This window comes from Trachurus japonicus, unplaced genomic scaffold (assembly GCF_045865225.1).
Source record: "Trachurus japonicus isolate A0001 unplaced genomic scaffold, Traja_1.0 AP030749.1".
Taxonomy (NCBI): domain Eukaryota; kingdom Metazoa; phylum Chordata; class Actinopteri; order Carangiformes; family Carangidae; genus Trachurus; species Trachurus japonicus.
Genome location: NW_028220882.1, coordinates 838,673 through 866,326, shown reverse-complemented (window position 1 = coordinate 866,326; position 27,654 = coordinate 838,673). Strand labels below are relative to the sequence as shown.

The window sequence follows — 27,654 nt, the reverse complement described above, 5'->3', positions numbered from 1 at the left end:
ATACAGAGACATTAAAGGCAGTTGTTATGTTATTGGTGAAGCGGCTGCAGGTCACAGAGGTCAGAGGTCACACTGCAAAAACTCTACATCTTTCCAGGAATATTTGTCTTACCGTATTTCTTGTCAAAATGTCTCATTTCTAGTCAAAACTAAGACTCGTCACCTAAAAATGAACTTGTTTTTCGATCATTTTCTCTTGTTTCAAACTAATTTTCACTTGAAATAAGTAGAAAAATCTGCCAGTGAAAGCAAGATTTTTGTGCTTCTAATAAGAAAGAAAAACTTGCTCCACTGTCAGATTTTTCTACTTATTTCAAGTGAAAATTTGCTTGAAATAAGTAAAAAAGTGTCTAAAAACAAGCTACTTTTTAATGTGATGAGTCTTATTTTAAGTAGAATTAGATTTATTTTGACTAGAAATAAGACAAATATTCTTGTTAAGGTGTTGAGTTTTTACAGTGTGATTATGGGCTTTATCTGGAATTAACTGGTGGTTTTAGAGAAAGAAACAATCGGCTCCGAGTTCTCAGCAGTTGATTATTTCTGCCTCGTTGAAGTGGTCTGGTCCTGGTCCTGGTCCTGGTCCTGGTCCTGGTCCTGGTCTTTAGACTCTCTTCATGCCGCGCGCCATCAGGCAGGCGAACACCGTCATCACCATCTTGGGTTTGACCTCCACCAGGTCCTCGGGCAGCGCGTAGACCCGGGCGCCGATCTTCCTCGCCATGGAGATGGCGTACCTGTACAAACACCAGGACACGGGTGTGAGGCACTCTAATCTGATTTTTTTTTTTTTTTAAATCAAAACAAACAATATGAAAACTCAACATGGTCCAGAAGCTCTAATGGTTGGACGTGTATCACAGGTAAACGTATTAACTGTGTGTATAAGGTCAGTTTAAACACTTCTGTAGGATGGTCCATTAGCAGCACTAATACTATTTTATAAGAAGGCATATTGAAAGTAATATAAATTTATAAAATGATGAACTGCAACACAAGGCTGTAACTGACGTGACTTTGTGTCAATGTGTAGGCTACAAACTGCATTATATATTATTATTATATTATTTATACTAACTGACTAAATACATTTCACCTCTTGTTTACATTTGTCATATTAATATTTTGTCTGTTAAAAGTTTGGCGCCTTTTGTAAGATTCATTGAAAAAATCGAACGCTGACTTGGTTGCTAGGTGATAGGAGGTGTTTTGTGACGTAATGACGCACAACGTAAATCCTCCGGTTCAGTCCTCAACTCAACCGACAGCGGCTGTTTACCGGTCTACTGCAGGGACAGAAACGCGTCTCGGTTCATGGGTGACGGTGGTTGAACCGTTAAAACCAGGAGCACTACAACAAAAAGCTGCTGTGAAAAAAAACAAACTGTTACATGGTTGCTAGGCGACGGGAGCAGCGCCGCAATTGTGAGGCAACGGTAACGGCGGGAAGAGCTGGAGCTGCTGTGAACGGTGAAGTGGGTCAGCACTGCAGCCTGGTAAGTTATAAACATGTTCTTGTTATTCTCAGTTGAATGTAAAAAAAAAAAAAAAAAGTTTGGGTCATTTTTTCCCAGATAAAATATGTGTAGCTAACTGTGGCTGTTTAATTCTGTTGAGGCTTCTGATCTCAATAATTAAATCAACGTTCACTGGGTCATGCTGAGGCTGAACTCTGAACTACCTGCAGTGATTCTTCTGTATCTGTATTAGAGCTGTCAGAACCAACTTTGCTATGTGAACTGAATTCAAATTATTAAAAAAAAAAAAGAGAACATTCAAAGGTAAAACTGACTTTCCAACATGTTCCTTCTGCAACGCAACGCAAATCAACATTGTGCCTCGCAACGTTTGGGTAGTAAACATGTTGATAAAACAAACTAGAGCTGCAGCTTCTCTATGTTTTTTTTTAATTGCCTGTTAATCGGCTGGAGCGGTGACAACGTGTTCCCACATTACACACACCTTATCGATCGGTCCGCAGACCGTCCGCGGACCACTTACGAGCGATCGGAACGGATCACGGATCAACTGTGATCGTTGCACCGCTACTTATAGTATTTCTATTTCCCTTCTTGAAGTTTTATATTGAGTTGGTAAAAGTTAAGTGTGTTATAACAGATTTGGTAGGAAAGCCCTTTAGTGGACATGGGACATAATAATAAGCTGGTATACACTGCAAAAACTCAAAATCTTTCCAAGAATATTTGTCTCATTTCTAGTCAAAACAATCTCATTCTACTTAAAATAAGACTCATCACATAAAAAGTATCTTGTTTTTAGACACTTTTTACTTCTTTCAAGCAGATTTTCACTTGAAATAAGTAGAAAAATCTGACAGTGGAGCAAGTTTTTCTTTCTTATTACAAGCACAAAAAACCTGCTTTCACTGGCAGATTTTTCTACTTATTTCAAGTAAAAATTAGTTTGATACAAATGAAAATGATTGAAAAACATGTTAATTTTTAGGTGATGAGTCTTATAGAGTTTAGTTTTGACTAGAAATGAGACATTTTTACAAGAAATAAGACAAATATTCTTGGAAAGATTTAGAGTTTTTGCAGTGTAGGTGGATATGATGTGCTAAAAATATGTATTAACATTTTGTGTGGCACAATAAACTTTTTCATCATAAAAAAAAAAAAATGTATTAAAAGTTTGAATATAATTAGAATATTTAACATAAGAAGCGTTGGAATCAGCTCCTACTTTGCGTTGTTGAGCTTCTCGGCGTCCGTCAGGTCGTCGGCCTTCACCAGGTCGTATCGGATCGACCCAGGCTGGATGGCGTCGATCAGGTCCAGGACCGGCATGCTGCTGCTGATGTTGCCGTCCTACACACACACACACAGACACACACACACACACACACACACACACACACACACACACACACAGACACACACACACGAGTCACTTCCTGTGTTACACGCCCCGGTCCCTGTGACCTCTGTGACCCTCAGGCCAGTGGTGTAGTCAGGGCCGTTGCTAGGAGATCTGGGCCCCCTTAAAGAATACTAAAGTGGGCCCCTCCCCCTAGTATCTTACCAAGAATATTTGTCTTATTTCTAGTCAAAACAAATCTCATTCTACTTAAAATAAGACTCATCATATTAAAAGCAGCTTGTTTTTGACACTTTTTACTCCTTTCAAGCAGATTTTCACTTGGAATAAGTAGAAAAAATCTGATAATGGAACAAGTTTTTCTTTCTAATTACAAGCACAAAAACCTGCTTTCACTGGCAGATTTTTCTACTTATTTCAAGTGAAAATGAGTTTGAAACAAGTGAAAATGATCTAAAAACAAGTTCATTTTTAGGCAATGAGTCTTATTTTAAGTGGAAAGAGATTAGTTTTGACTAGAAATGAGACATTTGGACAAGAAATAAGACAAATATTCTTGGAAAGATGTTGAGTTTTTACAGTGTACTATGAGTATTAGTCAGGGTCTTATGCAGAATAATTCAGTCATACAAAGATTAGACTACTGGGGTTTTTTATGGGCCCCACTGGGCGCTGGGCCCCTACAGTTATCACCACCTTTCTCCCCTATACAACGGCCCTGGGTGTAGTCTAATGTGTTGTAGTGGGTAAACTGCTTTTTAGGTGGTAAACTGTTCATACTTGTATCACTGGTGGCTCACAAACTTTTTTACATCAAGGACCCAAAATTGACACAAATTAGACCACGGACCCCCATTGGACAACATTTTGAAGCCAGAAAACCATAAATACACAAACAATCAATGTACGTTTGAATTAGGCGTAGGCTACATTTTTGAACGATTTTAGAGAAATTTCTGGAAAAAAGTGGTACAATTTCTCCATAAAAGTTGAAATATTTCTAGAAAATAAAAAATTCAAAAAATTTCAAAAAAAAGAAAAAAAAAGTTAAAGATTCTTTTTAGAAAAAAGTGGTAAAATGTCAACAAAAAAAATAATAGTAAAACGTTTTTTTTTTAAAATTGAGAAAAAAATAGTAAAATTTCTCGAAAGAGTTCTAGAAAAAGTGGTAAGATTTCGCAAAAATCTTTAGAAAAAATTTGGTAAAATTTCTCAAAAAATTATAGAAAAATGTGGCAAAATTTCTCTCTCGAAAAAAAAGGGGCAAACAATGGTAAAATTTCTCAAAAAAAAAAATTCTAGGAAAAGTGATAACATTTCTGGAAAAAAAAAAAGTTTAAAAATTCTAGGAAAAAGTGGTAACATTTTCAAGAAAAAGTTGGGCACCCCCTTAAACCCTGTCAACCCTCCTACTTTGAGAACCATTGACATTTACTTTAGATAGTTTTGTTGTAGCTACTGGGTATAGAGAGCCTCAGCAGAAGCAGGAAGTAACGTCACCATGGGTCCTCAACTCGGAAAAAGTCTCCATGTGAGTGAACGGGAGTCAAAGTTTTATTTCGTGATCCGATTGAATTGTGCCATGAGAAAAAAATATGTCCTCTACCTGTTTAAAACATCACGTTTCATGAAGAGAAATCAGCAGTTTATCGTAAAACGGCAACGGAAGAATGTATTTTGTGTGACGACCGCTCTAGGACTACAGTAGGGCTGACCCAAAAAATTCGAAGCTTCGCTCGTTGCCATGGTAATCAATCATGAAAGTCCATGATCGTTTTTTTTTTTTTTTCCTTTTTCCCTTTTTGACACCGGTTCAGTGTTTGTTTGCCGTTACTTTCATTATTTCCACTACAAACTTACAACAAACTTCTATATATATATATATATATTTTTTTTTTTTTGGCTTTTCATGCCTTTATTCGATAGGACAGTTGAGAGTGTGACAGGAAATGGGAGGCAGAGATGGGGGGAATGACATGCAGGATAGGGCCGTCCGACGCGGGACTCGAACCGGGGCCGCCTGCAGCGAGGACTATAGCCTCAACACATGGGGCGGGTGCTCTACCAACTGAGCTAAACACCGCCCCAGGGATTACAACAAACTTCTGATTTCTCTTAATGAAACGTGATGTTTTAAACAGGTAGAGTTTTTTCTCATGTTGTTCTCAATTCAATTTGATCACGAAATAAAACTTTGACTCCCGTTCATTTTTACATGGAGACTTTTTCCGAGTTGAGTTCCCATGGTGACGTTACTTCCTGCTTCCACTCAGGCTCTCTATAGACCAGAGTGTCATTTTTATGCAAATGAGAATGACTGATGCATCCTGGGTAATTTAGGGGCAGCGCCCGGCATCCCTCCATTGAAAAGTTCAGCCTAACTGGTTTAACAAACTAACTAACAAAAAGTTGTCTATTAACAGGCTATTTCCAGACAACACTGAGCCAAAACCTCCCGGTGATTCCACCAAATACGTGTAGATGTCTGGGTCAGACATTTCTGGCCACTGTGTGGAGTCATTGATCACTGTGGGAGGCTAAAGGAGCATACCGCTAGATTCATTCATTGTAGTTTTTCAAGATAGCGTGAACGGTGGGTTTCAAAGAGGGTGTCGAAATAATTATGAGACATAGTGCTACAAAAGAAACACAAAATAAAACATTCAAATTGATTGTTAGTTAGTCTACGCTCCATCAAAACACAAAAAGCCACTGAGTGCAATTTAAAAATGCCGGGCGCTGCCCCTAAATTACCCAGGATGCATCAGTCATTCTCATTTGCATAAAAATGCTGCTCTGGTCTATACTGCCCTACAACGCAAGAAAGGGGTAACTCATTTTTTGTCAAAAATGTTTGTCATTTGTCATTTTTGGGACATTAAAGGTCTGCTACATCATGTGGATAAATATCTTGACTCAACTTTATCTTATTTGGGATATTTTTGTGGGTGGTTTTCACGGTAACTCCCAAAAACTGTGGTGAAACAACAAGAGAACACAGTAACTAGAGTTACCTTTTTCTCTCTGTGTATAGATGATCAACAGGCCCTGCTGTACAACAGGCCGCTACCATTTTAGAACCAATGGGAGTTAGTTTCCTCTTTCTTGTGTTGTATGGCCAGCTTATGTTTTGCCTCAATGCACAGACAGACAGAGGTAACTCTGAAATAAGGGTAAAATGTTAAAGGGATAGTTCAACATTTTGGCAAATTGGCCCATTGCCATAATTGCTATAGTCATAGCAGTAGGTTCATTACCTTTAATTGTAGGTGTAAGCTATTTTTAGTGCAGCGGAGCGCAGCAGCTGGCTGCTCAGAGCTACGCTATGGAGGCTAAGGGAATTTCTTGGTTTCCCTCATTAAACTCATCAAATACAAAATCCCAAAACTCCACAGCGCTTTTGTAGACAAGTTGTGACCTGCACAACCACCACGCTATGAGATAATGACGGAACGATACGAAACGGAGCCGTTTTCGAGGTAAATTCATACAAAACCGCTGATGCGCGTTGCGTTCAGGGACAGTTTTTCAGCAAGCAGTCTCCGTATTTACCCCGTATTTACCTCGAAAACGGCTCCGTTTCGTATCGTTCCGTCATTATCTCATAGCGTGGTGGTTGTACAGGTCACAACTTGTCTACAAAAGCGCTGTGGAGTTTTGGGATGTTGAATTTGATGAGTTTAATGAGGGAAACCAAGAAATTCCGTTAGCCTCCATAGCGTAGCTCTGAGCAGCCAGCTGCTGCGCTCCGCCACTGAAAATAGCTTACACCTACAATTAAAGGTAATGAACCTACTGCTATGACTATAGCGATTATGGCAATGGGCCAAATGTTGAACTATCCCTTTAAGTTTGAGTTAAATATTTTTACACAGCTAGACTACTACTCGCAAAAGCAAGGATTTGACCAATTTTCAGAATCCTAAGTTCAATACAGTTGACTGGACAACAAAAATACTTTAAACTCATTTTTCTCAGAACTGCACTCTGAGGAGTTTTACCCCGTTCTTCTGTTGTGGGGCAGTACAGTATCACATAGACTACACCGCTGCTTTAGGCCCCGCCCCCTCTACCTTGAAGCTGGAGATGGTTCGTTTCCCGGCCTGTGAGAGGTTGTCGTTGACCCAGCCCACGATGGTGTCGTCCACCACCTTCTGGCCGTCGCCCAGGTCCTCCAGGATGTTCAGGGTGTACCTGAGGGACGGGGGGGGGGGGACGGGGGGTCAGCACCTCCACTCATCTTAAATCTCTGACTATATTATTTAATTCCTTATGTAGATTTGTTTTGAGATGTCCTTTTAGAACACATCATTGTCTCATGTTTGATTCTCTGAACTGGCTGCAACCCAAATCAAGAAGGCAATCTCATTGGTTCCATTTTCTTTTCAAATGTATTTATTTTAATTGTCCTCCTTATTTAAAAGAACTTATGATTCCATACAACTCGCCATACCCACGTAGACATACTAACTTCCCTTACTTCTTTGTCCCTAGATTCTCTAAAGAGGTTGGTAAAAGGTCATTTCAATATAAAGCCCCATTTGATTGGAATAATCTCCCTCCTTCTTTGCGTTCTATTACCTCTTTTCATTGTTTCAGGAGGTCTCTATATTTATATCTTAAAACAGATTGCTCATGTTTTTAGTTAATTACTTAATCGATCCATTCATTCATTGTTATTCTTTCTTTCTCCATTTTGTTATTTCGTTATTCCTACTATGTTCTATTCTGTTTGTTAAACTTATGTGGGTAGGGGTGGTATGTGGGAGTGTGTGAGCAAGATGTCTGTATTTGTTGTATTGTCATGTTATGTTTGTCTACAATGTAATGTAGTGTATTGTTGATGTTGTGTGTTCTATGTTTGTTCAGGGACCCTGAAAATGAGACGCTACATCTCAAGGGGCTATCCTTTAATACATTCAAATTAACCTCGTCCACCAACAACAACTACAGTAAGAAGGTAGCCTAGTGGCGTGTTGTTACCGTCTCATCAGCTGCCACAGCAGCGCCAGGGTGAGGGTTCGATTCCCCGCGTTCAGGTCCTGACCGGCGATGCCGACCAGGGAGAACTTGGCCTCCTTCTTCCCCAGCTCCACGGCGTAGTTACAGTTCTCCAGCTGCAACCACAGGAGATTCAACATCATCTGACTTTAGTCCAGGAATTAAAAGTCATTCATGTGTGTGCAGACTTACGGCGTGTTCACACCGGGCGTGAGGCAAATTTTTCGCGCGATAAGATTACATACAAAGTCAATGTACAGACGCGAATGGACACGAATTTATGCCGGCGGCGCGAATGGCGCGACGCGAATGAAGCGAAAACGAGTCCAAAATATTGAACTCAAGCGAAATATTCACGCGAATACCGCGAGTAAAAACAAATATTCCAGCGAGGAAACTCAAGCGAGTAGAGCGAGGCAAATATTTTACTCGCACCCGGTGTGAACGCACCGTTAACCCTCCTGTTGTCCTCTGGGGTCAAGGAAGGAAGGAAGGACAAAGGGATAGAAGGAAGGAAAGCAGGAAAGACGAAGGGAAAGAAGGACAAAGGGATAGAAGGAAGGAAAGCAGGAAAGACGAAGGGAAAGAAGGACAAAGGGATAGAAGGAAGGAAAGCAGGAAAGACAAAGGGAAAAAAGGACAAAGGGAATGATGGGAGGAAAGAAGGAAGGGAAAAAGAAAGGAAAGATAGATGGAGGGAGGGAGGGAACAGATTGGGTCAACCACAACCGGAGGGTTAAAGGACAGTTCCACTCAAATCCAACCTGGGCTCTAGTTTCATATATTTCAGCTCTAACAGAATGAATGTCTAGATTTTCTTTTTTCCGTCTCCTGTCCTGCAGTCGTTCTGTCTGTCCCTGCATCGCCACGGCAACGTAGAACGGGAGCAGACGGATCGTAGGCTGTTTACATACAAAGTCTCGCACAAGAGTCAAGTTGACGGTTCAGTTTGTTCACAGGTGGAATGAAGCTCCCGTTTGTTTTTATCAACAAAGGAAAATCAACTCGGAGGCTCCAGGTTTTCAGAGGGAGGACGTTATCCGATATCGAATTCCAATCGCATTATCTGGGTGTCTTAATCGGAGTTCTCCAACTCCGATTTCAGTCGGACTAAGGTGTTTACATGCACTTCAGTTGTCCAGTTATAGTCGGATCAAGGCAATAATTCGTTTTTTTCAAGTGTCATGTAAACGTACTGACTAAAAAGAAAATCTTCAGATCCATCCATTCATTCACCCCCTCGTACCTTCTTCATGTTGCTGCCCAGCTTGGGGTAGGGCGGCTTGTTGACCTTGTCCCAGTCGACTGGAACCTTGATCTTCTCGTACAACTGGAAGATCACCAGGGCGTCATCGATGTCCCTGGAGAACACACACACACACACACAAACACACACACAGGTGAGATGAAGGTGATGATGGGGATGAAGTTGAGGAACGATGGCGGGGCGTCCTTACGCGTAGAGGTGGTTGACCCGGGGGTTGACTCCCAGCGAGTTCATCCAGTTCCTGAAGGTCCTCTCCTCCCTGGTCTCACCTGCAGGTAGAAACACACACCAGGTGTTCAGAGGCCCGAGCTCCAGACTTGGTCCAGTCATTTTAAGACAAAAAAAGGGTCAACGCTGAACAAATTGCAACAGAAGCAAACTCAACTGGGATTTTGTATCCTCAGCATGTCCTGAGTGAGGGAAAAAAAAGCCCCGAAGAATCCCATTAGGGGAAATATATCCCATTCATACACCTATTAGCCTAATTGTTTTTCTCATGTGAATAGGGTAAAATTTTTAACCTTTAGATATCTACATGAAAATTACTGAGTTGATTACTTACATTAAGACAAACAAAAAATGTATTACAAGTTTTTTGAAATTTGTTGTTAACGTGAGCAAATTTGCATACATTTGCATAAATTCCACCGGCTGATGTGGCTGTCTTGAAAAATTGCAGTCATCTTGAAATTTAAAGTGGTTTCTTGTCGGTTGACCGATGGAGTCAACTCATTCCAATTTTCATGCCGGTATCACCACAAAAATGGTGGAATGTGTGCAAATGTATGCAAATTTGCTCATGTTAACAAAGAATTTCAAAAAACTTGTAATACATTTTTTGTTTGTCTTAATGTAAGTAATCAACTCAGTAATTTTCATGGAGATATCTAAAGGTTAACAATTTTACCCTATTCACATGAGAAAAATAATTAATAGGCTTATGAATGGGATATATTTGGGTCTTTTTCTAAACTTTCCCCTAATGGGATTCTTCTGGGCTTTTTTCCCCTCACTCAGGACATGTTGAGGATACAAAACCAGTTGAGTTTGATTCTGTTGCAATTTATTCAACCTTTTTTCATAGAATGACTGGACTAACTGTCGGGGTTCAGACCCGGACCCGCATCCTGCAGGACTCACTCACTCACCCTCGATGGAGCTCCAGTCGATGTCCTGGTTCTCGGGCTTCTTCAGCGCCGGGTACTTGTTGAACAGGTTGGCGACGAAGGCCAGGTTCAGCTTGGGGTTTCCTCGCACCACGTCGGCCGGCATCACGAACTGCCGGGCGCCGAGCCGCTCGGCCTGGTCCAGCATGCACTCGGCTCGCTTCAGGTCCTCCTTCTCCTGTAGGGACGAGGACGAAGGAGGACGAGGATGAGGACAACGTCAACACACTGAGGAAACCACCGTCTGTCCTCAGCTGGGTCCTCTAAATGTCTAGACTAGTCTTTAAAAGGATAGTTCAATCAACATTTAGTCAAACTGGCCCATTGCCATAATCCCTATAGTCATAGCAGTAGGTTCGTTACCTTTAATTGTCGGTGCAAGCTGTTTTTAGAACGGCGGAGCAGAGCCGTGAGCTGCTCAGAGCTACGCTACGGAGGAGGCTCATTATGGGATTTCTTGGTTTCCCTCATCAAACTCATCAAATACACAATCCAACAACTCCACAACGCTCTGGTGGACAAGTTGTGAGCTGCACATTCACCACGCTATGAGATAATAACACAACGTTACCACACAGAGTTGTTTTAGAGGGAAATACAGAGACTGATGATGAAAAACTGTCCCTGAAGGCAACGTGCATCAGTGGTTTTGCATGAATTTCCCTCTAAAACAACTCTGTGTGGTAACGTTCAGGGTTCTAAATTAACTTTTTAGATCACCAGCCAATTTGGCTGGTAACTTTCTAAAGTTACCAGCCAATCAGAATTTCCACTAGCCAAATTTTTTCCGGTGAAAATAAGAGAGATTCTTTACGTTCGTACTGTGTTTCCCATGAAAATAGCATGTTTTTAGCCTAGCTATCATACTGACAACTGAAATAATTACTTTCAGGTATTGTGCCTCCTCTATTACAGTTTTTGTTTGGCTCATTTTTCAAAACAGAAATCACATTCTCAAAACAACATGGACAAACCTCCAAACCACTTGGCAAATGTTCACAAAAGAATTGTATTTCTCATTAATTTCATCACATTGTAGCCTAAATGTCTTCGTACATCTTTGCAAATGATTAAGTACAGGTAATGTGTGATGTCAAACCTTATAGGCTACTCTTACTGTACCCTAAAATCCTGTTTTTATTATTTTATTTTATTATTTATTTATTCATTTATTTATTCAGTTTTACACACAATTGTATTCTGTTATCTAGACAAAAAAAAAAAAAAAAAAACTAGTCCAGTAACTATTGTCAATGAAGGACTGGGCTAAGACTGAGAGGTGGACATGAGGGATATTTCAGTGTTTCTCTTCTATAAAACACATACATGTGGGGGCATAGCTCTGGGAAACAGGAGAACCAGCTGGACAGGGAACCGGGATTTGACACAACACCGACAAGCACTGAGAGCCAGGTAGCATGTTACTGCAGGAGAAGCAGGTCGGTGCAGCTGATAGATTCACATGCAGTTTGCTTGCTGCCTCCCAGAAAGTTGAGCTTTTTCATCTGTGCACCGCGGACATGCACGAAAAAACAAGCAAACCGCGACGCATCGTCTGCCGCCGCTGCGTCTTCACTTTGGTTGTGTGCGGGCATGACGGCGCGTCTACACGTTGCATCTGAACAGCCCCATGCACGCACACACGCTTCAACCAAGCGGGCCGGTGTGAGTCGAGAGCATGTCGCGAGCGACGTGTTGGAGTCTCCTCTCTGCTATAGCGTGAAACACCGGCCACCGGCCTGCGCGCAGCCAATGGGCGTCTGATACGTCATCACGTAGCATGCAGTGTTCATGGGAAATGTAGTAAGTGCTGCCAGGGGGACAAATGACTGAGAACAGTAGAGCGGCTCTGGCCGTGATGATTGCCTTGTGCATCACCGGCCAAACTGGCTAGTAAGTCTTTATTAACACCCGCCAAAATGATTTTTAACCCGCATTTGGCGGGTTGGCGGGTGTTAATTTAGAACCCTGGTAACGTTGTGTTATTATCTCATAGCGTGGTGAATGTGCAGCTCACAACTTGTCCACCAGAGCGTTGTGGAGTTGTTGGATTGTGTATTTGATGAGTTTGATGAGGGAAACCAAGAAATCCCATAATGAGCCTCCGTAGCGTAGCTCTGAGCAGCTCACGGCTCTGCTCCACCGTTCTAAAAATAGCTTGCACCGACGATTAAAGGTAACGAACCTACTGCTATGACTATAGGGATTATGGCAATGGGCCAATTTGCCAAAATGTTGAACTATCCCTTTGACAGAGGTTTGGTTTCTGTTTCTGTCCGTTCTGACTCGTTGTGACAAGTAAAACTGATCAAAATAGATCGTTTCATTCCAACGTTTCATTTCTAAAATGTCCTCGTGGCCTCAGACTCTCACCCTGAGTCCTGACATGTCGACGGCGATGGGGGGGATCCCGTCCTCGTCTCCTTTGGGCGCCACCTGGTTCAGGAGGTTGTAGTAGGCCCTCGAGTCCTGAGACAAACACACACCACAGGAATGAAAGATGGAACATCTGAGACATAGATATTATAGGATGATTCAACTGATTATTCTTCTTCAAGGTTTGAGATCTGGTGATTTTTGTTTACGTCCTTAGGGCTGTGGGAACATAGGCATGGACCCTAACTGATAAGTGATGAACCTATGTTCCCACAGGTCTAAGATTTTTCTCAAAATTAGGCCCTATGTTCCCACTGGACTCTCTCTACCTATCTGGACTCTATCTATCTGGCCTGTCTAGCCTCTACCGGGTCTTTTTACTAAACTTAACCAACTCTTTTCTTCATTGCTTAAACCCAACCAATGGTGGGACCAAAGGGCTGTGGGAACATAGGGCCTAATTTTCAGTGACAACAAAAGTTAGAAATGTGGGAACATAGGGCTGTGGGAACATAGGAATGACCCCATCAGTTACAGTCTTCCTGATGTTAAGAGAGAGAGAGTGTGTGTGTGTGTTCACCTTGATGTCGGAGCTGAAGTTGTTGATCTTGGGGCATCCGGCCTCCTCCAGGTGGTAGTTGGCCCAGCGCACCAGCAGCTCCTCAGGAGACAGCTTCATCAGGTCCTCCAGACTCTCTCCGTCACGCAGCAGGGCGATCAAGGCTGCACACACACACACACACACACACACACATTAACACACAGACATTCACAGACTGGTTCAGGATCTTTCCCATGGACACTGTGACATGTTGCCTTGGATCAAGCCACCGTCTGGTTGATGGACGACCGGCTCGACCTCCAGATCCTGAGAGGAGTTCCTGACGTTCTGACCTCTACATGTGTGTGAACGAGGCCGGACATGACACAGCGTTACTGTGCGTTCACACCAAAAGCTTCCTAAGCGTCAGTGCACTTCAGACAAGTCAGCTTCCAAAACGGCAAATATTTTCAGCCACTTCGGTCGTTCGTCACGTGACTGACATCAAAGTTCGATCGCGCTGGTCATTGGGGAGCCGAAGGACCAAAAAAAAAGGGAGCCGAAGGACGTCTCTATTCTGACAGGTTGCCGCCGAACCGTGTCATAGCTAATTACCCTAAAGTTAACCATGACTCAACTTCTCGTCTGGTGACGCTTTGGACGCTTTGGAAGCTTTGGTCGCTTTGCTGTGCGTTCACACCAAAAGCTTCCAAAGCGTCAAAAACGCTCGAGGGTGGGCCTCAGACAAGACAGCTCCCAAAACGGCAAATATTTTCAGCCGCTTTGGCCGCTCGTCACGTGACTGACGTCAAAGTTCGATCGCACTGGTCATTGGGGAGCCGAAATACAAAAAAAAGAAGAAAAAGAAGGCAGCCGAAGGACATCTCTATTCTGACAGGCTGCCGCCGGTTGCCGTCGAACCGTGTCATAGCTAATTACCCTAAAGTTAACCAGGGCTCAACTTCTCGTCTGGTGACGCTTTGGACGCTTTGGAAGCTTTGATCGCTTTGGTGACACCAGTTGACGCTTTGGTCGCTCAGTGTCGCCGGGCTCTCATTGAAAATGAATTGACTTCCGGCGTTTTGACGCTTTGGAAGCTTTTGGTGTGAACGCACAGTTGGAAGCTTTGGAAGCTTTGGAAGCTTTGGAAGCTTTGGTCGCTTTGCTGTGCGTTCACACCAAAAGCTTCCAAAGCGTCAAAAACGCTCGGGGGTCGGCCTCAGACAAGACAGCTCCCAAAACGGCAAATATTTTCAGCCGCTTTGGCCGCTCGTCACGTGACTGATGTCAAAGTTCGATCGCGCAGGTCATTGGGGAGCCGAAATACAAAAAAAAGAAGAAAAAGAAGGCAGTCGAAGGACATCTCTATTCTGACAGGCTGCCGCCGAACTGCGTCATAGCTCATTACCCTAAAGTTAACCAGGGCTCAACTTCTCGTCTGGTGATGCTTTGGACGCTTTGGTGACGCCAGTTGATGCTTTGGATGCTTAGTGTCGCCAGGCTCTCATTGAAAATGAATTGACTTCCGGGGCGGTGCGTGGCGCAGTGGTTAAGGCGGCCGTCCCATGTAGAGGCTACAGTCCTCAACGCAGGCGTCCCCGGTTAGAATCCCGCGTCGGGCAGACATTTCCTGCATGTCATTCCCCCTCTCTCTGCCTCTCCCTTTCCTGTCTATCTCACTGTGCTATCAAATAAAGGCAAAAACGCCAAAAAATATTTTAAAAAAGAAAATGAATTGACTTCCAGCGTTTTGATGCTTTGAAAGTTTTGGTCGCTTTGGAAGCTTTGGAAGCTTTGGAAGCTTTGGAAGCGCGGTGACGCTGAAAATGAATTGACTTCCGGCATTTTGACGCTTTGGAAGCTTTTGGTGTGAACGCACACACAGAAACACACACACCTTCGTTGCGGCTGAGCTCGATGTCGGCCAACAGTCCGATCTTGATGACCTGCCACAGCAGACCCAGGACCAGGTGCTGCCGGCCCTCCTTCAGGTCCTCCGCCCCGATGTTGACCACATGGCAGCCGATGGCCGAGGCCGAGTTCAGAGCCAGGTTCAGGTTCTCCTGCCAGAGCCAGAGCACACACAGCGTCAGACACACACACACAACGTCAGACACACACACACAACGTCAGACACACACACACAACGTCAGACACACACACAGCGTCAGACACACACACACACACTCTGAGGTGTGCTCCTGTTCCTCACCTGGATGGTGAAGGGCGTGAGCTTCTTCTTGTTGATGGTCCTCTCGTCGATGGTGTCGGGGACGGACAGGTTGATCATCTTACTGATGGAGACAGAACCGGGTCAGAGAGCAGGACACACACACACACACACAAACACACACACACACACACCACAGGACCTGGATCAGTTCTACATGAACCCCTCACACTCCCCTTTTTCCACCAAAAAGAACCTGGTGCTGGTTCTGCTCTTGTACCTCCAAAGAACCGGCTGAGTCAGAGCTACGCCGCCCGATACAGAAGCTGCTCCGGTCTTTGAAGCCATCTATAGAGTTCTCAACGGGCTTGAAAATTAAAACCCGGTCCGACCCGAGAGTGTTGAATCCTGGACCCGATGAAGGAAAAAAGAGGAAGCCATCTTCATCGTAACGACAGCGAAGGGCGAGCAGTTAACGCTCCTGTTGTCCTTCTGGGTCAAATTGACCCAATCTGTTCCCTTCCTCCATCCTTCCTTTCTCTCTTCCTTCTTTCCTTCTTTCCACAATCTTTTTCCCTTCCTTTCTTCCTTCCCTTTGTCCTTATTTCTTCTTTCTTCCTCTTTGGATCCAATTGACCCTCCATCTTTCTTTCTTTCCTTCCTTTTTGACCCAATCTGTTCCCTCCCTCCATCTATCCTTCCTTCCCTTTGTCCTTCCTGCCTTCCTTCCTTCCTTGACACAGGTGGACAATGGAGGGTTAAACAAACGTAATAAGATATTGATCACATCTATGTTTATCTTTGTGGTGGTCCTGTTGGTCAGGTGACTGCAAAAACTCAAAATCTTACCAAGAATATTTGTCTTATTTCTAGTCAAAACAAATCTCAATACCTAAAATATGGATATTTATATATACATACATAGTTATACATACAAAAGTAGCTTGTTTTTAGACACTTTCTACTTATTTCAAGTCTATTTTCATTTGAAATAAGTAGAAAAATCTGATAGTGGAGCAAGTTTTTCTTTCTTATTACAGGCACACAAAAAAACAATATAAACAAGTTAATTTTTAGGTGATGAGTCTTATTTAAAGTGGAAAGAGTTTAGTTTTGACTAGAAATGAGACATTTTGACAAGAAATAAGACAAATATTCTTGGAAAGATGTAGAGTTTTTGCAGTGAAAGAACCGGTGCTGAATCAGAACCAGCTCGGTGGGAAAAGGGGGTACCAGAGTCTGATTGACCCAGATCATTGATCCTTGATCAGCTGATCAGCTGTTAGTGGAGTTACCAGAGGATGATGCCGTCTCCCATGCCGGTGAACAGGTCGTTGTTGTTTGGGTCCATGGGCAGGATGTGTTTACAGTCTCCATCCTTCTCCAGAGCTTTGTTGATCCAGTTCACAAAGGCCACCTTCTCCTCCTCTGTGGACACGGACACAACGTGTCACTCCAGTCATCTCTATAATCTATACGCTGCAAAAACTCAAAATCTTTCCAAGAATATTTGTCTTGTTTCTTGTCAAAATGTCAAATTTCCACTCAATACGAACCTCTTTTCACCTAAAATAAGACTCATCACTTAAAAATGAACTTGTTTTTAGATAATTTTCACTTGTTTCAAACAAATTTTCACTTAGAAATAAGTAGAAAAATCTGCCAGTGAAAGCAAGTTTTTGTGCTTGTAATAAGAAAGAAAAACTTGCTCCACTATCAGATTTTTCTACTTATTTCAAAATAGACTTGAAATAAGTAAAAATTATCCAACAACAAGCTGCTTTTTAGGTGATGAGTCTTATTTTAAGTGGAAAGAGTTTAGTTTTGACTAGAAATGAGACATTTTTTACAAGAAATAAGACAAATATTCTTGGAAAGACGTTGAGTTTTTGCAGTGTAATCAATAATCGGTGACCCTATCAGCTGGTGCGTTCACTGACCGGAGTAGGAGTGCTGGGTGCCCGTCTGCTCCGAGGTCCCGGCCACGTTGCAGATTCCCTCCTTCTTGTTGATGGCCTTCCTGAAGGTCTTGGCCACCTCGCTGCTCTTCAGGCCGTGGACGATCTGCAGGTCAGAGGTCAGCGGTCACGTTCACAGACCGTACGACAAACACAAACTGACTGACTCGGGCCATAGAAACACGTTCAGTTCAGTTCAGTGTTTCCCTTCAGCTACTTCTTATTTTGTAACCCCTCTCACCACTTCCTGTCTCTGTCTGATGTTTGATCAGTTGCAGCTGATAGGGAATCAATTAAACTTCCTGATAAAACTTTAATCTGCACAGTCTCGCTTTCCGTTTATTATAAGAAACATAATTTCCTCTATCTGGTTCATGTGTGTGTGTGTTGGATCAGATTGGATTTAACTTTATTGTCCCGGAGTGAAATTTGTCTTGTGCTGTGTCTCAATTCGAATACTTAATACCCGTCATGTAGTGTATAATCTACACTACACTGCAAAAACTCTAAATCTTTCCAAGAATATTTGTCTTATTTCTTGTCAAAATGTCTCATTTCTAGTCAAAACTAATCTCTTTACACTTTAAATAAGACTCATCACATAAAAATGAACTTGTTTTTAGATCATTTTCATTTGTTTCAAACTAATTTTCACTTGAAATAAGTAGAAAAATCTGCCAGTGAAAGCAAGTTTTTTGTGCTTGTAATAAGAAAGAAAAACTTGCTCCACTATCAGATTTTTCTACTTATTTCAAGTGAAAATCTGCTTGAAAGAAGTAAAAAGTGTCTAAAAACAAGCTGCTTTTAATGTGATGAGTCTTATTTTAAGTAGAATGAGATTTGTTTTGACTAGAAATGAGACATTTTGACAAAAAATTAGACAAATATTCTTGGTAAGATTTTGATTTGGGTTTTGCAGTGTATGTACTTTCTTCTGTAGTGCATGAATTTCAACAGTTAGTGTCTTAAATCTAACACTGTTGTTGTGCGCTTACTAACGATCACAACGTCTTCGCTACCAGCTCGTTTTGGTTTGTAATTTCATGAACGCCCTACTGGTACCTTTTTTTCTTTTTGTTTTGCTTGTGTGAGGTGGAGATTACACCGCCGCCTCGTACTGGTGGAAAACTTTGACCTGCAGGTATGTTTTATGTTTGATGTTTGATGTTTGATGTTTTACGACATACCTGTAAATCACCCGTCCTGTAAATCAACCGCTAGCCCAGACGGCGGTCACTGAGGGTGGGAAGAGTCCATCGCTCTACACTCAACTTTCTGACCGTTATGAGTGAAACCATCCGGGTTCTGACAGTTCACTGGGTTTTGTTTAGTTTTACACACTAGAAATAGTTAATGTGAGTGTGGAAGTATTGGAATTGAGACACAGCATTGGGCTCCAATTATTACTCCATTACATAGCACAGTAAACATTAAACAATATGGACACTACTGTAACCTACATACATAGTGCTTCCATACAATAACCAGTCAAATGAAACCAACAGTTCTTAATAAATAAGGTTAAAGTGCGTCATGTTGCAGTTCAGTGGCTTAACAGCGGATGTGATGAATGAGTTCCTGCGAGGCCTGACCTGAGTGAACTCGTCGAAGGTGAGCTGGTCGCTGCTCGTATGTAATGTCCGTCTTGTATTGAAGCCCCGAAATGCGAAATTGTCCCAAAAAAAATAAAATAAGTCTATTTTTCAAACTTCTTTTGTAGCGGAAGCTCCTCTTCCCAGTTCGTCCAAATTTGACGAACCGGGAAGAGGAGCTTCGAGAAGCTTCCGCTACAAAACAAGCTTGAAATATAGACTTATTTAATTATTTTCGGGACAATTTCGCATTTCAGGGCTTCAATACAAGAGGGACATTACATACGAGCAGCATGGAGGTATTTGGATGTTTTTTGGCGTATCTTTTTGTTACGAAGACAGTTGGTATCCATTTGCAACCGTCATATGGACATGCACTGCTACGCCGAGACCCCCTGTAACTCAGAGAAGCCACGGAGGACTCTGAAACTTCTCCCAGCCCTTAATCCACATGAGGGGGAGGAGATAATGAGTATAGTCCTGACCTGGGTGAACTCGTCGAAGGTGAGCTGGTCGCTGGTCTTGGTCAGCTCCTGGATGATCTCTCTGATGCGGTAGCCGGGCAGCGGCAGGTTGGCGGCTCTGAAGAGGTCGTTCAGCTCCTCTTTGCTGATGAAGCCGTTGTTGTCCACGTCTGGAGGAGAGATCGGGGTCAGAGGTCAGAGGTCAGAGGTCAGAGGGTCACAACGGACAGGGAGGTTTAACAACACAACAGTCCAACTCTCTGTTCTCTCTCTCACCGATCTTTCCGAACGCTTCCCTGAGCTCCTCCAGCTCCTCTGAAGAGATCTGAGCGGGGGCGGCCATGTTGGAACCTGAAACTGAGGCAACGACAAAAAGAAATTCAACAACATGAGACGTCGGACACAGACACAGACACACAGAGACACACAGAGAGATAAAGGCAGAGACAGAGGCGATCGGAGCTCAGCGGTGCAGAGAAGGAGGAACTTCTGCCTCTGTCACCACTTCCTGTTTCTGCTTCACTTCCTGTTCCTCTGCCTGTCACTCACGAGACCTGAGCACCTGCACAGGTAACTAACTGCAGCTGCAGCCGGCTGACGGACAGGTGGACACTGTTATCCACACATAAAGATAGTGCAAACAAAGTATTTTAAAGGGCTTAAAGGGATAGTAGTTAGATAGTTCACCCAAAATTGAAATTTCATTCATTATCTACTCACTCTCATCCAGATACCTCCATGCTGCTCGTATGTAATGTCCGTCTTGTATTGAAGCCCCGAAATGCGAAATTGTCCTGAAAAAATGTAATAAGTCTATTTTTCAAGCTTGTTTGTAACGGAAGCTCCTCTTCCCAGTTTGTCCAAATTTGATGAACCGGGAAGAGGAGCTTCGAGAAGTTTCCGCTACAAAACAAGCTTGAAAAATAGACTTATTTAATTTTTTCCGGGACAATTTCTCATGTCGGGGCTTCAATACAAGACGGACATTACATACGAGCAGCATGGAGGTATTTGGATGTTTTTTGGTGTGTCTTTTTGTTACGAAGACAGTTGGTATCCATTTGCAACCGTTATATGGACACGCACTGCTACGCCGAGACCTCCTGAAATTTCAATTTTGGGTGAACTATCCCTTTAAATACAGACACAAACACAGTCAATATAAAAGATACAGTTATAACTGAGGAAACAGGAGTTTTACTGCTCCTGGTTCTAACCAATGTTTGAATAGAAAAATAAGTTTACTGAAGTAGTTGATTGATTAAGTAGTTTTCTAATCAACATGAATGAACAGATGCAAATCACAGAGCCAATAGAAAAAAGGAAAAGCAGGAAATCAGCCTTTAACTCTGTGATTCAGTTCATTTAATCTGTTAATCACTCGTTTAGTTTCGTTAATTTCTCCTTTTTAACTGATTTAAATTCAACACGTTCACAGTTTCAGACTGAGTGAAGCAGGAACTGATCACATAACACTCTGACATTTTATATGATTCACTGTGACTGGCGGTGCTTTAACACGACCATATTTGGCAGAGTTAATGTAACACATACGCGTTGTTAAGAAAGACCTTCGGACATTTTAAAACCACAAACACTGACATCAGCTTCAAGATGAGTGGTTCAACTTCCTGTTCTGATGGAGCAGCGTCGGCCCGATGAAGATGAAGCTGATAAACACCATCACACACTCTGACTGACTGAGGATCAATCCGCCGCTCAAAATAGTCCCTACACAAATGTTTTTTAATATTTCCAGATGTTCAGATGTCATCACCTAAAAATTAACTTGTTTTTAGATCATTTTCACTTGTTTCAAACTCATTTTCACTTGAAATAAGTAGAAAAATCTGCCAGTGAAAGCAAGTTTTTTGTGCTTGTAATAAGAAAGAAAAACTTGCTCCACTATCAGATTTTTTCTACTTATTTTAAGTGAAAATCTGCTTGAAAGAAGTCAAAAGTGTCTAAAAACAAGCTGCTTTTAATGTGATGAGTCTTCTTTTAAGTAGAATGAGATTTGTTTTGACTAGAAATAAGACAAATATTCTTGGTAAGATATTTGAGTTTTTGCAGTGTAGATCACGATGCTGCTGTTTCCTCTGAGCCACAGAGCCACACAACAGCCGCTGCAGTGACTGAGGATCAATCCGCCGCTCAAAATAGTCCCTACAAAAATGTTTTCTAATATTTCCAAGATCCTGTTGGTTTGGGAGAAGCTGTTGAAACGAATGAGACAGTTACACTGCAAAAACTCAAAATCTTTCCAAGAATATTTGTCTTATTTCTTGTCAAAATGTCTCATTTCTAGTCAAAACTAAACTCTTTCCACTTTAAATAAGACTCATCACCCAAAAATGGACTTGTTTTTTGATCATTTTCATTTGTTTCAAACTAATTTTCACTTGAAATAAGTAGAAAAATCTGCCAGTCAAAGCAAGTTTTTTGTGTTTGTAATAAGAAAGAAAAACTTGCTCCACTATCAGATTTTTCTACTTATTTCAAGTGAAAATCTACTTTAAAGAAGTAAAAAGTGTCTAAAAACAAACTACTTTTTTAATATATATAAATCTAACTATGTATGTGTATGTATAATATACATATTTTAGGTAATGAGATTTGTTTTGACTAGAAATAAGACAAATATTCTTGAGTTTTTGCAGTGTATAGTTTTGTTTTTATAGACGAATCCTTCACTAGGTCCTTACTAATAAACATAATTTAACATTAAACAATAATCTGTAGGACGTTCAATATAAGAGAAAGTTGTATAAATACAGTTTAAAATGATTTAAGATGATTTTAATTAAGTTATTTAGTCCAGATACTTATTAATAAATGAGCATCAGACTTTTCTCTGAAGGGAAACATGGGGTTGTCTAGAAATATCAGCTTTATCAAGTTTAGAGAATAGACTCAACGAGACCACAATGAACTCTGGGTAAAACCTCCATCGCCCACTTCCTCCCTGTGAAGCAGCGACACGTCAGCCTGTCTCTCTGTGGCTCGGTCATAATTAACATATCACAGTTAATCCACTTCAACTGATTCTCACTGAGCTCATTCTGTGTTTTAGTTTTAGTATCGACTCTCTGACTCTTGGACGTTGTCGTCGTCTTCCTTTTTTTTTCGGTCGTAGTGTTGAAGCGACTTCAGCTCAGGAGCAGAAATGAAACTCTTCAGCTAAAAGAGGCTGAATGAGTCACTGCTCCACATTCAGCTTCTTCTCAGTTTCTACTCGTTTCTATTTCACACTCTTTACACTGCAAAAACTCCTACAAAAACAAGAATATTTGTCTTATTTCTTGTCAAAATGTCTCATTTCTAGTCTAAACTAATCTCTTTCCACTTAAAATAAGACTCATCACCTAAAAATGAACTTGTTTTTAGATCATTTTCACTTGTTTCAAACTAATTTTCACTTGAAATAAGTAGAAAAAAAGTTTTTTGTGTTTGTAATAAGAAAGAAAAACTTGCTCCACTATCAGATTTTTCTACTTATTTCAAGTGAAAATTTGTTTGAAATAAGTAAAAAGTGTATAAAAACAAGCTGCTTTTTAATGTGATGAGACTTATTTTAAGTAGAATGAGATTTGTTTTGACTAGAAATGACATTTTGACTTGAAATGAGACAAATATTCTTGGTTTTGCAGTGTATTTGCTTGTTTCTGCTGCAGCTTCTTGTCTTTTATATTGTAGAAGTGAAATTTGAAGTTTTTACTGAATGTGAATGTGTTTTTGTTTCCTTCATGCTCTTGCTGCTTTGTTCTATATTTACTTTTTCAGTTTTTTTTTCTCCCTTTCTTAAGAAAAGGTGAGATAAGATGAACTGATAATGGAAACTAACCCTAACCCTATACAAGTTTCCAACCAAATGTGGAACAATTTTTCAGCAGCACTTCCTGAAAATCCTCAAAAGAAAATTCAAATGAAAGTATCTGACTCTTGACATTTCAACAGAGAGAAACAACGAACAAAGAGGATGTTTTCTGTTGGAGGAGCAGCCGTAGTAAAACGACCTATAGCCTATGTGTCATTGCCGAAAATTGTCTTTCGAAATGTACCATTGTATTTTATTGTTATTTATTTTATGTAGAGCACCTTGGTCAACCTAGATTGTTTTTAAGGTGCTCTATAAATAAACGTGACCTTGACCTCGATGGTCTGAATCCAGCTCGGACTAACTGTGAATAGTTTTGTTTCTATTTGTTTATATAGAAATAAACCACAAAAATTCACTGAGTGTCTAATGCAAACTGTTCCCTCATTGGAGGCAGAGGACGATGGGAGTGTTGAGCTCCTTTAGCTTCTGTTATTAGCTCCCCACAATGCACCATCTGGATTTCCTCAGCAGCTGGAGCTCCAACAGTGACCTGAAACAACTTCTGAACAACTCATGTCCTGTAGCTTTAAAGGGATAGTATCATTTTTTTTAAAGTGGGGTTGTATGATCTACAAATAGCCCCTAAGTACTTTAATTGCAGTAGAAGACTCTCTGCACTCCTCCCGTTAGCAACGCCAGCCCATAATAGCCCTGCCCAGAGATTTACAACATACAGTGTTGTGAATAGACCCAAAGAAACGGCCTAAAAGAGGTTTTACCTGAAAAAAATACACAGTTCCATTGTTCACTATAATTTAATTTTTTCCAGCCCTTCAAAGTGCAGGAAAAACGTTTCTTTGGGTCCGTTCACAACACTGTATGTTGTAAATCTCTGGGCAGGGCTATTATGGGCTGGCATTGCTAACGGGAGGAGTGCAGAGAGTCTTCTACACTGCAAAAACTCTAAATCTTACCAAGAATATTTGTCTTATCTCTAGTCAAAACAAATCTCATTCTACTTAAAATAAGACTCATCACATAAAAAGTTTTTAGACACTTTTTACTTCTTTCAAACAGATTTTCACTTGAAATAAGTAGAAAAATCTGATAGTGGAGCAAGTTTTTCTTTCTTATCACAAGCACAAAAAACTTACTTTCACTGGCAGATTTTTCTACTTATTTCAAGTGAAAATTTGTTTGAAACAAATGAAAATGATCTAAAAACAAGTTCATTGTTAGGTGATGGATCTTATTTTAAGTGAAAAGAGTTTAGTTTTGACTAGAAATGAGACAAATATTCTTGGAAAGATTTTGAGTTTTTGCAGTGTACTGTACTTAAAGTACTTAAGGGCTATTTGTAGATCATACAACCCCACTTTAAAAAAAAATGCTGCTATCCCTTTAACTCAACTCCAACGTCAACACCTGTGGCGTCGCTATGAGAAGCTGTAGCTAGCTCAGCTCCCTGTCCTCAGTGTGATGGTCATCACGGCAGAGGAAGAGGAAGAGGAAGAGACCAAAGAAGACGCTGACGAAGAAAAAAGAAGAAGGAACCAGACCAGAGGAAATGCTGGTTTGGATTTTACAGAGCAAAGACGTGATGGAGAGACTGAAGACACTGGACTCAACATCTGGAGGAGGAGGATGGACCGGTCAGTGGCGTCTCTGAAGGTCACATTGACTTCAGCTGATCGACAAAGACTCATGTTCCTCTGTCTGAGAGACGAGCTGTAAGTCACACACACTGCAAAAACTCAAAATCTAACCAAGAATATTTGTCTTATTTCTAGTCAAAATGTCATTTCTAGTCAAAACAAATCTCATTCTACTTAAAATAAGACTCATCACATTAAAAAGTAGCTTGTTTCTAGACAGTTTTTACTTCTTTCAAGCAGATTTTCACTTGAAATAAGTAGAAGAATCTGATAGTGGAGCAAGTTTTTCTTTCTTATTATAAGCACAAAAAACTTGCTTTCACTGGCAGATTTTTCTACTTATTTCAAGTGAAAATTAGTTTGAAACAAGTGAAAATGATCTAAAAACAAGTTAATTTTTAGGTGATGAGTCTTATTTAAAGTGGAAAGAAATTAGTTTGGACTAGAAATGAGACATTTTGACAAGAAATAAGACAAATATTCTTGGAAAGATTTTGAGTTTTTGCAGTGCAGAGATGGAGCTCAGTCTGTCTCAGTGAAGAGGCCTTGTGTTACTCAAACATCACAGCCTGAGAGGACGATGCTTCTCCACGATGCCTCAAGATCTAGAACTACAACTCAAGACGCTGCAGCTACTTTTAATATTTTCTGCTGAAGCGTATTCGTGGAGCTCTATGGTACAAAGTCTTTGGAAATCTCAACTCTTGACTTCGAGGTGCTGAGTCTGAACCAACGAGTCCCAAACCGAACCCAGTCCTGAACTTTGTGTTTCAACATTTAGTCAAATTGGCCCATTGCCATAATCCCTATAGTCATAGCAGTAGGTTCGTTACCTTTAATTGTCGGTGCAAGATGTTTTTAGAACGGCGGAGCAGAGCCGTGAGCTGCTCAGAGCTACGCTACGGAGGCTCATTATGGGATTTCTTGGTTTCCCTCATCATCAAACTCATCAAATACACAATCCAACAACTCCACAACGCTCTGGTGGACAAGTTGTGAGCTGCACATTCACCACGCTATGAGATAATAACACAACGTTACCACACAGAGTTGTTTTAGAGGGAAATTCATGCAAAACCACTGATGCACGTTGCCTTCAGGGACAGTTTTTCATCAACAGTCTCTGTATTTCCCTCTAAATCAACTCTGTGTGGTAATGTTGTGTTATTATCTCATAGCGTGGTGAATGTGCAGCTCACAACTTGTCCACCAGAGCGTTGTGGAGTTGTTGGATTGTGTATTTGATGAGTTTGATGAGGGAAACCAAGAAATCCCATAATGAGCCTCCGTAGCGTAGCTCTGAGCAGCTCACGGCTCTGCTCCGCCGTTCAGACTTTGGGACGATATAAAGTCATGAAGTTAAAGTCACTCGTCACTGGTGGCTCGTTGGTTCTGCATCAAGTCACCAGATTCCTGGTTGAGTCGGGGTCATGTGACCTCGGCCTCGTTCCTCTCTGAGCATCGCTACTTTTTCACGTGCAGCGCTTCACCTCATCAGCACCAATCACACGTGCTGCAGGTCGACCGTGATCTGCAGCAGCAGCACGTCGCCGCCCCGCAACCGTTCAACGTTCAGCTCCGAGGACGACACACATCTTCATCCTCTCGCTGCCTCACAGGGATTTTTTTCTTTTTTTTTTTTGCAGTTGAAACAACACTAACCACAAACTTCCTTTTCAGCTCGCTGCAGTGGTTTAACTTCTTCTTCCTCCTTTCCCCCTGCAGGCCTCGCTCTGCCTCCAACTGCTCTCCTCCTTCTTCTCATTTATACACACATTTGACTGTTTTCAACACGATTAAATTAAAGCAGAAATCTATGTCAGCTGCAGGTTCAAGAAGCTCCTAATTTAAATTGTGAAAGTCTGAGTTTGTGCAACAGTTGATGAAACACCGCTACACACGCCTCTGCTCTTCGTCTTCGCTACCGTTCCCCTTTCCTCACGCAAACGAGAATAAAGCAAATCAGAGTTTGACTCAGGTGCGTCGTGGTGCCACCGTGATGCCTTCAGGGACAACATCTGGACTCGTGTGTTCTTACCTGATGGTGCTAGAGGTCTGGGTGTGGACTGGAGGTCTGCTCGTCGACTCTCTGCCCGTCTGTCTCGCTCTTCCTCCGAGTGGCGGCTGAGCTGCAACGGCAGGGCAACGACGACTCACGTATTCAAATGTAGTACGAGGAAGGAAGTGACAACACAGAAACAGAAAGAGGAATGAAAGCTTTTGTCTTTATAAGGCAATGCAAGTGTGGCTGCCAGACAAGGTGACCCTCAAACCCTCGAACCCTGTTCGACTGTGATGGGAGGTTCAGGCGTCTCAGGAGTGGAGGAGTCATCAGAAACCAAATAATTCACTGAAGGAAACTGATAAAAATGGATTTACCAACTCAATCAGTGCTGTGAAGACAATGCAGTTGTAGAGACAGGAAGTTGTATTAGTGTTGTTACTAATTATTGTTAGCCTACTAATTATAAATATACTTAGGTTTCCTGCTAGACACGGAGCTCTCTTTTAAATTGCAAAAAAAAAAAAAACTCAGGCTAAAAGCTTGGTTTCTTTTACAGAAATAGCTTGTGTTTCTCTCTGCGAGTGCGTAAATTGCTTGTGTCTTTCCTACCGTTAGTTGACTGTGGAGATGTGTTGTACATCATGTGTGCTTTGTCCAAAAGCCTAGCAGCTTTGGACACTGTATATCACAGTGCATTGAGGTTTTTCACTGGCCGTGGTCGCCTCACACATCACTGTCAGCTCTGTATGAAGTCCGGGTGGCCATCTCTGAGCTCCCGGAGAGAAACCCACTGGCTGC

The 27,654-nt window shown here is 41.7% G+C and overlaps 1 protein-coding gene across 1 annotated transcript; it reads right to left on the bottom strand.

Moving 5' to 3' along the window:
- Positions 1 to 448: 448 nt before the first annotated feature.
- On the bottom strand, positions 449 to 26,908 carry LOC146960071 (plastin-2). The gene is made up of 16 exons (XM_085772676.1): positions 26,890 to 26,908; positions 19,653 to 19,733; positions 19,398 to 19,546; positions 17,303 to 17,426; positions 16,658 to 16,790; positions 15,405 to 15,486; positions 15,090 to 15,255; positions 13,232 to 13,374; positions 12,649 to 12,744; positions 10,258 to 10,453; positions 9,300 to 9,378; positions 9,089 to 9,203; positions 7,825 to 7,958; positions 6,915 to 7,035; positions 2,707 to 2,831; positions 449 to 737 (listed from the first exon to the last, which is right to left on the bottom strand). Exons 2-16 carry the CDS (start codon positions 19,717 to 19,719, stop codon positions 605 to 607), a joined length of 1,863 nt encoding a protein of 620 aa, XP_085628802.1. The 5' UTR covers positions 19,720 to 19,733; positions 26,890 to 26,908; the 3' UTR covers positions 449 to 604.
- Between the last annotated feature and the right edge of the window lie 746 nt (positions 26,909 to 27,654).

Coding starts and splice junctions, on each gene's coding strand:
- LOC146960071 (XM_085772676.1), bottom strand. CDS start 19,719: ATGGCCGCCCCCGCTCAGATCTCTTCAGAGGAGCTGGAGGAGCTCAGG. Junction 15,256..15,404: donor TCACGCCCTTCACCATCCAG/GTGAGGAACAGG, acceptor TGGCTCTGGCAG/GAGAACCTGAACCTGGCTCT. Junction 7,959..9,088: donor TGGGCAGCAACATGAAGAAG/GTACGAGGGGGT, acceptor CTGTGGTTGCAG/CTGGAGAACTGTAACTACGC.